The following is a 13,001-nucleotide window of genomic DNA, read 5'->3' on the forward strand; positions in this document are numbered from 1 at the left end:
ATAATAGACTGACAGAAATGGAAAAAACATAAGGCGTATGAGGCAGGAAAGAGTGTGTTGCTTTGAGGTCTGGGGACGCACTTTTTTTGTTAATGATTGGACATTTTCAGTGGGAGGACTGTGCCCCACTACTAGGCCAGCTTTGTCTGCTATTTATAGTAGTTACTGGGGATCCCCGGTGAGAGAGGGCTAGGGTGTTCATGCCTAGTTTTCTGGGCTTAAAATACAGCAATTTTGTGTGCTTTCCCTAATGACTTTTGTACTTGACCAGGAGAAAATGCTCAAGCAGTGGATAGCTATTGTGGGAGTGCCCTGTTGTGCTCATGCCTTGCTTTCTGGGCTTCTCATGGCCAAATGGTTAGGCACCCTGGTACCAGAATGCTGAACTAGAGGGGCCCTTGGTGTGATCCAGCAGGGGTCCTCTCATGTTCCTGACTCCCTCTCTCTCCTGAGTTCTGCAAACACAAGTAATCTCCCCTGGCTGCCTAGTGCGGTGTGACAAATCTCCGGGAAAGCATCTACAATTGCCCACTGTCAGTTGCATTTTTGAGATTTCTTCAATGTTCCCCTATTGATAAGTTGGTGGGAAGTTTTTTATTGCATTTGTTTGTCATGTCCTTATGAGATTTATTTGAAATACGGATTGGTTTATACTTTTCCTTAATTCGTAAAAGTACCAATTTGTTCCCTCTAAACACACTGCCCTTTGCCACTTCCAACAAATATTCTTGATTTGATAATTACAGACACAGAACACAGTTTTTTATTTGCGGCACCAATTTATTTTAAAAAGAATTTAACCCCTATACCATATTATCATGAGACAGAGCCCCCAAGCCCCACATTTTTACTTTAGCTTCTCTATGTGCTGCATCCCATTTACTCTTCACTAAATACCAAAGAGAGGACTCAGGAGTCCTTTGAATCCCAGCTACTCTGTGGTCCCACCACTAGGCAAGCAACCTCCACCTCCACTGCTGCAAGAAACAGTGGGATCCAAAAAGACGAACACATTGTTCTCTCCTAACTACCCTTCAATGTTGAGCTGCTCAGAGGAAGGCAGAGTATCACCGCATCTTGCTTGGGTTATAGTGCCTGAAAAGACATCACTATGCATTGATGCCCTGGCCATTTCACAAAAAGATGGAGTTGCACAGGCTCTGACAACCTCATTAGGAACTTCGCTGTCATCTAGTAAAGAAAAAGAGAAATGGTCACATGAGTGCATGGATAGTAAAGGATGTGTGTGTAGAAGAGAGAGAACAGGAGCATTTTAATTTTTCTGAACTGCATTGCATAAGTATAGAAAGCATCACAGAATCACATCATGAGGTGACTATGAAACAGATGTTAATTTTTTTCTTATGCAACAGGGGCCCAATCTGTATCAATATTGCTTTGCAGATCAGGATTCCAGGGCTGCTTCTTTTAAAAGGCTAGTAAAAGCACTCCTTTAAAAGATGGTTATATATGTAATTTAACAAAAAGATTAATTCTCTCTCTTTTTAATACCCCACCCAAGAAATATGAAGTCTCCTTTATAAACCTACAAAGCAAGAATAATTTTAGGTCAGTTATGTTTACAGGAAAAAGAAAACGTCCCTCCACTAATACAAACACCGTCTATCTTCTGTCAAAAAGTCAAAAACAGAAAGAAAGAGCTACCCACCCACCCTGTCTCCCCTCTCCCACTCATTGGATGCCAATGCTACTTACCATGAACAAGAACAAACTCAAGGCACCGAGTCTCATCTAGATAACACCTGATGGGCTTCGGACCCTCAGAAACTATGGGGCCGGAAGGACCAAGGATTGGACACGTCAGACCATTTAACCGATAAAGTTTTTCTGCGAAAAGCACCACTAAAGTCAACATATGTTTATGTCCAGCTGATAATGTCAATAATGATTCCTAAGCCTCAAAAACAAAAACATATCAGCACATCTTGAAGTATATTTCAATTCAAGGACCCCTTCTGTCTTCAATGCTCCTCTTGCCACGGCATCTCCCAACTCACAAAATAATATGCACCACATTCAAATACTGCTGCTCATCTCCACAAATATAAAGTATCTGCTTCTCATTCCATATTACTCATCCCATTCAATTGCAAACAATGCATCATCCACCCACTCACTCCACTATCTCACTCAGTCGCCAAACAATGATTGTCAGTCACTCCTTCCACTCTACAAAAATGTACTGCAGAAACCAAGGACATAAAGATACTATTCACTTACTGAACCGTATACAATAACAATACAATTTGCCACCTATCAGTCACACAGATGTTCCTGGGAGCAACCGGTTCCCTCCCATGTTGTTGTTTCCCACTCCAGAATCTCACCTAAGGATAGATGGAGCTATGCAGATCCAGTCCCTGGTACTTCTTCCTCTCACCAAGGAATATCCTCAGACAATTCAACCCACGTAAGATGCAATTTTTTTTAAAAAAAACCTTGTCTGAGGGCACTCTCATTACAGTAAAGTTACTGGATTTTTCAACTTCAATGGATTTTGTATGGAAACTGATTTGTAAATCTGGGGACTGTCCCCAGGAAACGGGGACGTCTGGTAACCTTACATTACAGTCCCCACTCTCGTTCACTCTGCAGTGTCCCTTTTGTAGTTCTCTCTGACATTCCAAAAGCAACATGGTAGGCTAATAATATGAAACCTTGTCTGAGGGCACTCTCACCACAGCCCCAACTCTCATTCACTCTGCAGTGTCCCTTTTGTAGTTCTCTAGCTAGATGGCGTCCAGCAGCAACAGCTGGTTTTACTTACTACTTCTGCAGTTCTGCTCAGGCAGGATGACTTCTAGGTCCAGCAAGGGTTTCAGGGAGCAAAGACTTGCGTTCTCCCCCATCCCTCTATTTACCTATTTGAGATACAGGTGGTGATGCTGATTCTAAGCATTTCCCATAAAAACTAGGGAAATGAATCTTGGACTGGAACATTATTGTTTGTCTAAGGGCAACAAGGAAGAAAGCTGAAACCTCCATGCTATTTATGCTCTGAGATATATGCAGATATATGCACTTACCATTAATGTCTTTCCAGTTGCAATTAGGCGTTTGACAGCACTCCGTGAAACTCCGCATGTATTGACCTTGTTCTGTAATAAAGCTGTAATCTGAGGGACAATTTTTAACACATCCCAATTCTCTTGTGCTGTTTAGAGAGCCATCTGTGAGAAAGAATTGGAATAGATCAGCAAAAATTCCGTTCCTCTGTGATACGGGAATTTATATAATGTTTCTAGGTGATTTAAGAGAATAGGGAAAAATGAGGTATTTGAAATGTGGAGAAGAGATTTAAGCAAATTTATCTGGGGAAATAAGAAAGCTAGAATACAGTACAGGCTACTGACAGATATTAAAGAAAGAAGGGGGTGGGGTGTACCCGACCTCAAATTATATTATGCAGCGGCAAACCTCTGTTGGATTAGAGAATGGATAGTGTTGGAAGATAAGGAATTATTGGACTTAGAGGGCTTTAGAAATGTTCATGGATGGCATACTTATCTCTTGCAGGAAAAGAAAAAAACTATAAAGAATTCTCAGACCATATCATCAAAAAGTCATTATTTAAAACATGGGAAGGACATAAAAACATTCTTGAACCCAAAACACTTTGGTGGGCATCACCATTTGAAATGACAGCTTTGAGTGGTGGATCCAGAAAAGACAAATGGGTAACATATCAGGAGTTAATAAGAAAAGAAGAGGAACAATACGCATTAAAAACATATAACCAGATTAAAGATCAATGTGCAATGTGCAAAGATCAATATAACCAAATCCAAAGTTTATTTAAGAAACATAAAGAAATTGGATTTATGGGGGGGGTTGTCAAAATTACAAGAATTATTAATTAATAATGCAGAAAAACCATTGGCAAAATTGTATAAATATTTATTGGAGTGGAATTTGAAAGATGAGGAGGTAAAAAGTGTCATGATAAAATGGGCACAAGATATAGGGAGAACGATATATAGTATCCAATGGGATAAACTATGGTCCTTTTACAAGCAGGTCTCAACAGGTTTTTGGGGGAGTGACTGTTTTAATAAAAGCACTGAGACCATGCTGTTTTTACTGTAATTATTGGTGCATTTTAAACAGATTTGTATATAGTTTTAATTCTACTAATATTTTATTGGGGGGGGAGAGTTGAGTTCTTTGACATTGTGTGAGATCAGTATTCTGTGGTCACCCCTAAATAACCCAGAGACCAAATGAAAACCCACAAACTCAGGTTTAATCAGGCAGAAAGGCTTCATACTTACTGAAATAGGTTTTAGTCGTCTGTGTAAAGCAACTGCCTCCTGTGATATTACATCCTCTAACTACACCTCTTCCTGTTTTTGCTTTAGCACAAAATATAATATTCACTGTTGAGAGTAAAGTAGAAGAAATGCTTAATGTCACATACATGAGTTCTTCCATCTTTGAGAAATGGAATCTATATTTCCAGTTGGATAAAATCTTATTGGTCTCAGGATCTATGTATAGTTTTGCATTGGAAGCTGCATCACAATGACACATATCTTCCCTCTATCTCTTACACAGGAACATCTCCAGACACAAAGATGGAGAGACACAAAGCCTTCTTCCCATTTACTATTACGCATGCATACACTAAAGCAGGGGCATCCCTTCGTTGGGCAGTGAGGTGCACAATGGGATTTCAGGAGTCCCATTACATACTTTCACATGCAGCACACAGTTTGGGTGCTGGTAATTGAGCTCCCCTCAGCCAAACAAACAGGTTTTGGGAAGATGAGAAAAGCATCAAGGCAATGGAGAGAATGGTCCACCAAGAGTCTTTCATTCAGCCTTTGAGCCCACCACAGACCTTTCTTGAAAGGATAAGAGAGCTGGGGGACCTGAAATTGCATGCAGGCCTGGCTTTCCCCCATGAGCTTCCCCATCTCCACCTCTGGCTGGTCTCACCCTGAGACAGGCTCTGAATAGATGAGCAACTCTCCAAAAGGAGCACTCGTGCCTGAAGCAACATGGATTTCCGCTACAAGTACTGCAGGCACTATATTCCCTACTTAGGTGGGGTTGAACCCGCCTGCCCCACTGATGTACAGGGTAATGTGGCTTGGGCTTGCCTGGGCAGTAAGAGCCTGCTGTTAGTTCTATCCCCTAATATGGTAAGTGCATGAGACATAGAATGAAACCATGTCAGACGTCTTTTTTGTCCCATTGCAATGCAGGCTCAATAGCCGCCCGCTTACAAAAAGCCTCATCATAGGCTTACCATATCCCCACCCCTGGTGAACTCTATAAATCAAAACTAATATTTCCAAAGAACAGGGCTGACTGGCTACTGGTGGATGCTAATGCATGAAGCCAGGGCATCCCAGTTATCTCTGCAGACCAGGCGATTGGTCACATTCAACCCCAACCCCCGAGTCCCACGCATGATTACAGTCTGCCCACCAAGTCAGCCAACAAGGTGCCAGAACCCACTGTATAAGGGGGGATCCTGAGGAAGCCTCAGCCACCTCTGGAGGGGAGAAAGGCAATTGGGTCAAACTCCAACCCTGACAAGTCCATGGCAATTGGGGATGCCACCCTAGCCAGTTCCATGGCAGGGAAGAAAATGCCTCACCTGTAGCAGTATCAGCAGCCATGACCGACTCCTGTGTGACTCCCACAGCTGGCGCTTCCTGTGAAGCAGAACCGGTACCTGCCTCCAAGGCATCCAGACATGCTAAAATTAAATCAACAGCACCCTGGTTAGGCTTTTTTTTATTTTGCTGCTGCTGCCAGCTACTGGGCTCTGCTGCTGCCAACTTGGAAACTGCAGCTGTGGCAGATGTTGATTTCTACCTCTTCAAGGCCTCAAGGTGCATCAATATAGCCATCTAGTCTGGCCCTTCCTCTTCTGGCTGTGGAAAATTCTTCTGGGATGCAGGCAGGGGCATAGGAAGGGGTGCGGGGGTTGCGGACCGCACTGTGTGTCATCCTTGAGGGGGGTGACACCGCACACCGCTGGGGGTGGCACTTACTGCGGAGCGGGGCCTGCAGCGTGCCTGAGCCACATGTCTCTCCTGAGCTTTCTGGTTGAATGGGGAGTTTTGAATCTGATCTCTCTTAGCTCCTAGGCTTAGCACACAAACCACTATATGGCACTACCTACCGATAAATAGAAAAACTGCTGCCTAGCCACAGCAAAAATGGGTGAGGAGGTCCTGAAGAAACCCCTTTCAACCATCCCTATACCACTCCTCAAGCCCAGGCTTCAGAACAGCAGGGGCAATATTCCAACCCCCAGCCCCTCCTAACTGCCTAAATCCCCCAGTCTGTACTAAAATGAAATTTTTGCCAGTATTTAAAAGTCATGACCCAGCTCCTAGAATCTAAGAGTTGCTGACCTAGCTCATTACATATAGCCAGAAACTTTAGAACTCCTAAGATCTATCACAAAAGGATTCCTGGATGCCCTTGACTTGGATATTAAAACATGATATCCATAAAGGGATCTTTTAAAGAAGATGTGAAACTGTGTTATCACTTTAGGCCCTAACCGGTGCAGGCACATTCCAATTACCCTCCAAAAAAATAAAACTGTTTTATTTGTGCTTATGATAATTTGTGCTTAGGTAATTTAGCTAAGTTTTTTCTCTCTACTGTTATGATGGGCCACCCATTTTAGATTGCAATGGAAGGTGATTCCTAAGTATTTGAAACTTTTTACTTCTTCGATTTCTCGATCACCAATGCATCATTTAAATGGGCACCAGCTCTTTGAGAATACCAAAATCTTAGATTTTGCAGGGCAGTGGAGAGAAAAGTACACTAAAAGTCTTCTCTATCCATTTTCCTCCCTACAGAAATTATGCCAATCAAACCCTGTCTAAAACCTTGGCCAGCTGAGGGAAGCATGATTGCAACAACACAGGAATGAGTAAATCAACCAATGTGGAAGGTAGGCAACATGTAGCAGGCTGCATGAGACCCATAGACCTCGGGCTGCTCACCTGTGCCAGAAGCAATGGGAAGCTATGTGAGTCATCATGAGAAGTTTATTAGTCAACAACATGGTAGCCAGAACAGCGCAGGAAGCACTACAACTGCTGATGCTAAAATCAAGTACTACCTGGGATCCCTTTGAGTTTTGTTCTGTCCAGTTCCAATATTCCATTTTGTGTCACTAATCATGGGCTCAGGAAGCAAAAGTCTGAATGAACCAGAGGCAGGGGGTGGTGTCTATTTGTGAAAACATACCCAAAGCCTACCTCGTGAAAAAGAAGAACATTCTGTCAGACCCTCTCCCATGCGTTTCTGGTCTCCTCTCACCCTCCAAAATTTAGAGTCCATTTTCCCAGTCTTCCAATATTTTGAGCTTCCTTTATCCTTCATAGAGCCAATATCTGTTTGTATTCTCTATCCTACTGCATCTCTCCTCCTGGATTTGCCCCCCAACCCCAAGATTTCAGCTGTCTACTCACCTGGAGAAAGTATGGCAAAGAGGAGACAAGTACTCAGGAAAATCGTCATAGTGCTGGAGAAATCAAAAGCTAAGAAGCACTCAGAAGAAACAAGCAGGTAACCGATGGAGAAAGAGGCTGACCTGGAAGGATTTATAGGCCAAGAAGAAGGTTTCACGTGGAAAAAAAGTGGTCCAGTGAGGGGGTGGGAAATGATGAAAGCAAAGATTGCATACTTTCCCAGACAGCCTGTAATTTTATCTTGGAACAAAATGCACAGTGTGAAAATTGAATTAAATATTTCTGGGAACCGCATGAATTTTGCCAGCTACCTTTTCTATTCCACCCCATTCTCGGGATTAATAAACAGATATTTTAAGCTATTGAATTCCTTTTGGGAACCCCATAAATTTAACCAAACAACTTTCTACAATTTAACACATTCAAGTTGTTTGCCACCATTACTTCTCATTTGCACACAAACAAACCATTATCCCCTTCACCTAGTCCTTTTTTTCTTAATAAAAAAGTGCTAGAACTCACCACCTCTGTCGCCAACCCAGATGCTGTTACCACCCACTGGTGGAGGAAAGCGGTGGGGGCAGTACACCCCGGGTGTCATCCTTGATGGGGGTGACATTGTCCCACTGGGATGCTCACCGTGGGCAGTGCCCCCTCAGATACTCACCCTGCCCCACAGGCAGCTAGCCCCACCCCCAGGTGCACAGCCTGTGAACCGCTCCGGGTGCCGGAGCAGCTAGCTCCACCTCTGTCACCACCATCTTGAAACCAAAATCATGCGACAAGATGCCCGGCTGCACCATCTTCTAGGGAGATCCTGATTGTCCCCCCACACCCAGCACTTTTGTTCATTAACAGGCAGAAGGTGCATATGTATTCCCATGGGCTGCTATTTAAAATCCTGCTGTTTTCTACTCTTGTTTCTTTGTGGACGACTCACTGTTGGCAGTGCACCATATTGTGCACTGCCAATGCAGCAGCTGGCCACTGCAACCTTCATCTTCCACCTCCATGCATGCACCCTGGCCTCAGCATGGCTTGCGCAGCGCAAGCACCCTTTGAGGGTAGGCCTTCACCACTGGTTCTTTGCATCATGAGGCAACTGTAGTGGCCCCTTTGCCTCACTGTTGCTCCATTGTTCTCACTGACCGCTCAGAGGCAGAATGTCACACAGAATGATTTTGTAAACAAGCAGCACTATCATTGTCAGGAAGCCGAACTGTAATAGTGTCCACCCTAGAGATGCCAGAAGTGCACTCTGGCACGTTCCGATGGGGGGGGGGGAAACAACACCCTGCCTTCACCCCATTTTCCGTCCTTCCTCCCTCCTTTTTCATGCTCTCTTGCACACAGAAAACACCCACTTCCAGGTCTGCTCTCTGCTATACTGCAGTCTGCTTTGTGCACATACCTTATGTTGAGATGTTATTCTATGTTAAAGTTTATTAGAATCTTAAGAGGAATCATGTCAGTTGGTTCTTCAGTCACAGAAGGTTAAGTTCAACCTATTGTAACTGCCTGTGTATGGGTGTTCCCCTTTTAATGAAATATTTGTTATAAATTGCTATATTGAATCTGGAATTTCATGTTGAAGACAGCACATGTTTCCAAAAGGCAAATACATTGCACAAAGGTCCTATAGAATATTTGAGGGTTCAACGTCATTTGTCTCTCTCTCATGAGACAGCACAGGAACGGAAGAAAGACATTTTGGTACAGCAGAAAGAGTAGGACAAATAAGGTGAAAGAAGGGCTTGTTTGAAACAACAGTAGAACTCCATGAATTTCACTAATTGCCTTTCCAGTCTATCCCCACCTCAGTTTCACCACAATGCCCATGGGGCCAAGATGCTGTCATTCAGGTACAAAGTTGGTACATCACATTCACATATATTTATCTTCCCAGTGATCTTGTGATGCTGGAACCTTTTTACACTTGGATCCCTTCCAGTCAGGATTCAGGCCCCACCATGGGACTGAAACTGCCTTGGTCGTGCTGGTCAATGATCTCCGGTGAGCTAGGGACAAAGGTGAGAGCTGTTTCCTAGTTCAGCTGGATCTCTCAGCAGCCTTTGACACCATCGACCATAACATCCTTCTGGACCGTCTAGAGGGCTTGGGAGCTGGGGGCACTTTCATACAGTGGTTCCGCTCCTTCCTCCTGGGCCATGTTCAGAAAGTGGTGGTGGGGGATGAGTGTTCGGACCCCTGGGCTCTCACTTGTGGGGTGCCTCAGGGTTCTGTCCTCTCCCCCATGCTTTTTAACATCTACATGCAGCCGCTGGGAGAGATCATCAGGGGGTTTGGGCTGGGTGGTAGGATCATTGGAACACTGCAGAGTCTCAGTAACTGGATTGAAGTGTGGAGATTGGCGTTGGCAGAGGTACAACCCGAGTGGTAAAAGAGCCAACAATTTTAAAAATTCAATGTTTGCCTGTCCTGCTCTCATCATTCAGCACTGGCTTCACTGAGGCTGGCATGGAGGTAAGAGATTTAATCCTTATGTTACTAAATGAAACCTTTATTTTAAAAGTTATTTTTAAGGTGCTTTGTTGCTTTTGTTGAAATATGTTTTTTTTTGTAGTTGGTGGTTATATTGGTATTCCTGGATATTTGCTGGTTTTGCTGGATGGTGGCAACCAAAGAATTATGTATACAGTAATACCTCTGGTTACGAACCGTCCTTACAAAGGCTTCGGGTTACGAGCTCCTCTAACCCGGAAGTAGATGCTCCTGGTTGCGAACTTTGCCCCAGGATTTGAGCGGAAATTGTGCGCTGGAGGCGCATGAGCAGCCGGAGGCCCCATTAGTGAAAGCACGCCTCAGCTTAAGAACGATTTCGAGTTGAGAACGGACCTCCGGAACGAATTAAGTTTGTAACCAGAAGTACCACTGTAGTTTGTGTAGTTCCTAGTCACTGTTGTTACATATATAAACAACCTAATTGTAAGATCCATCTACTAATTGTAAGTAGATGAATCCCTTTTTGGAACTCCATGAAAATTTACTACATGCCCTTCTTGTCTACCCCCAGCCCAGTTTCACCACAATGCTCATAGAGCCAAAATACTCCCAGTCAGGCCAAAAGCCATTAACAATTGGTACATCACATGCACATATATTTCTCTTCCCAGCCATCTTGTGATGCTGGAACCTGTTTACATTCCTGGATCCAGCCAACTTTACGTGTTTAATTTTGTATTCTCCAAACTTTAACAACGCATGCTTTGAAAATCATCTTCCTGTATCTGTCCTGAATCTTCCAACATTCAATTTCCTTGGGTGGCCACAAGTTCTAGTCTTATCAGAGAGGGAGAAAAGGTTTTCTCCATCCATTTCGCCCACGCCATGAATAATCTCAGTGGCATCTTGCCCAAAGGGGCAAGTGGTGCAGGGTGCCAGGGCTCCAAGTTTGTGCCAAGTTCTGGAGGGTGCCTGGGAAGAGGCGGAGGCTGGATGCGGCACGTCCTGGCATCAGCTCACTGCCCTCGCCTGCCACGCTGAAGCAGCGCCGTGCCCTCTTCCCCACCGGAGGAGCTGCCCTCCAGCCACTGCCCGCCTCCTCAACCCCCGCAAAGCTGCCGGCACCACTGTAAAAAGGTGAAACCTGAGGGGGGGGCTCCAGAGGGATAGCAGTACTGTAAAAAGGTGAAACCCGGGGGGGGGGCCTCCAGAGGGATCTTTGAACGGGGAGGGGATCTTTGAACCACGGCGCTGGATATCCTTAAGGCGGCCCTGAAAAATCTTATACACTTTCTAAACTCTTTTTTGAATTCCTCTACAGTAATACCCCGAATAGTTCATAAACCGAATGCGACGTGAAGCGCCATTTTGCGCATGCGCAAAGCGCAATTTTCGCAATTTTCGCATGCACAGACCGCGTGTGCACCACTTCTGCGCACGCGCGGCGAAAACACTTCCGGGGTTGCGCAGTTCGTAACCCGAAATGTTTGCAAACCGAGGTGTTCGTAACCCGAGGTACGACTGTATACAAAAATGCCCAAGATTTAATAAACTTTCCTCAAAGAGTAATTATTCCATCGCCTTCAACATCATGATTTAGTGTCTGTGCGGAATGTTCAAAAATCATCAAAATGTCTGGATTTTTAAAAAGATGGCAGCCCTTACGGTCACAGAATATATTTCTATACTGGTGTGGTGACATCATCAGTTTTATATACAATTCCTTTCCTTGTGAACCTCGCGCCACATCACACATGAAGTCTTACCTCCCCACAAACTTCCAGATTTCCTCTAATAGACCTCACTTACAATACTTTTTTCCTTTAATCCAGACGGAGCAGGTATGAAGTTATTGAAGGCTTTAAATAATAATAATAACATTAATAATAAAATAAAGATCTACTCCTCTCTTCTTTCCATTTTCACCCACAGCAGGAATTATTACGCAAACCTCATACTTCATCTTTGATAGTCCGATTAAGTTTGCAGTTTAGGGAAGTTTTTTTTAATGTTTAATGTTTTATTATGTTTTTACATATGTTGGAAGCCGCCTAGAGAGGGTGGGGTATAAATAATGGGCAGTGTATTTATCATCATCATCATCATCATCATCATCATCATCACTACTTCTTCTTCTTTCTTCTTTGGCGATCACTCGTAGCTGAGTAAGATTGTCTTCCATAAACACGATTTTAACAATGAGTCTGTAAGTGACTGTGGAGGCCAGTTCTGGACCCACACGTCCTTCCACAGTGGGGACATTGGTTCCCAGGCAGGAGTTGATCACGGTGTGGATTTGCCAAGCGTGCCTTCCTCTTAGCACGTTTCTCCCTTCTGAGTTCGAGTGTCTTCAAAGCCCATGACACCTTTGGTAAAGGCTGTTCTCCAACTGGAATGCTCGCAGGCAAGTGTTTCCCAGTTGTCAGTGTTTATACTACATTTTTAAATATTTGCCTTGAGACAGTCTTTAAACCTCTTTTGTTGACCACCAGCATTACACTTTCCATTTTTAAATTCAGAATAGAGTAGTTGCTCTATTCTGACGATAATCAGGCATCCACACAACATGACCAGTCCAACGAAGTTGATGTTGAAGAATCAATGCTTCAACACTGGAGATCTTTGCTGATTTTAGTTTGCCTGTCTTCCCAAGTGATGTGTAAGATTTTTGAGAGACACCGTTGATGGAATCTTTCGAGAAGTTGGAGATGGCGTTTATAAGTGGTCCATGTTTCACAAGCATACAGTAAGGTTGGTAATACAATAGCTTTGTAAACAAGCATTTTTGTTTCCCTGCAAGTGTTCCGGTCCTCAAACACTCTGCACTTCAATTGGGGAAAAGCTGCACTTGCAGAGCTCAGGCGATGCTGGATTTCTGCATCAATGTCAGCCCTTGTGGAAAGACATTGGAGAAGTGATCAACACTTTCCAGCATTACACCACTGAGTTGAATTTCTGATGCTGCAGAGGGATTGGTTTGTGCTTGTTGGTGTAGCACTTTAGTTTTTTGGGTTTCGAGCAATAGGCCAAGTTTTTGATAAGCTCCTGCAAAGATATTTAGGACAGTTT

General features: G+C 43.9%; 1 protein-coding gene across 2 annotated transcripts in view; it reads right to left on the minus strand.

Annotated features, from left to right (window-relative positions):
* Nucleotides 1-768: 768 nt before the first annotated feature.
* The window catches only part of LOC148685453 (uncharacterized), a 47,780-nt gene continuing 35,547 nt past the window's right edge, over nucleotides 769-13,001 (minus strand). The window contains exons 1-6 of one of the 2 annotated variants that reach the window (XM_088671302.1): nucleotides 7,470-7,845; nucleotides 5,627-5,728; nucleotides 4,293-4,397; nucleotides 3,048-3,191; nucleotides 1,717-1,848; nucleotides 769-1,191 (exon numbers count right to left, since the gene is read on the minus strand). In XM_088671302.1, coding sequence (XP_088527428.1) covers nucleotides 1,028-1,191; nucleotides 1,717-1,848; nucleotides 3,048-3,191; nucleotides 4,293-4,397; nucleotides 5,627-5,728; nucleotides 7,470-7,764 — 942 coding nt within the window. In that variant the 5' untranslated portion in view covers nucleotides 7,765-7,845 and the 3' untranslated portion in view covers nucleotides 769-1,027. Of the gene's footprint in view, nucleotides 1,192-1,716; nucleotides 1,849-3,047; nucleotides 3,192-4,292; nucleotides 4,398-5,626; nucleotides 5,729-7,469; nucleotides 7,846-13,001 lie in introns of those variants that run through there. The other variant, XM_088671303.1, reaches the window with a different exon arrangement.

This window comes from Zootoca vivipara, chromosome 6 (assembly GCF_965207765.1).
Source record: "Zootoca vivipara chromosome 6, rZooViv2.hap1.1, whole genome shotgun sequence".
Classification (NCBI taxonomy): domain Eukaryota; kingdom Metazoa; phylum Chordata; class Lepidosauria; order Squamata; family Lacertidae; genus Zootoca; species Zootoca vivipara.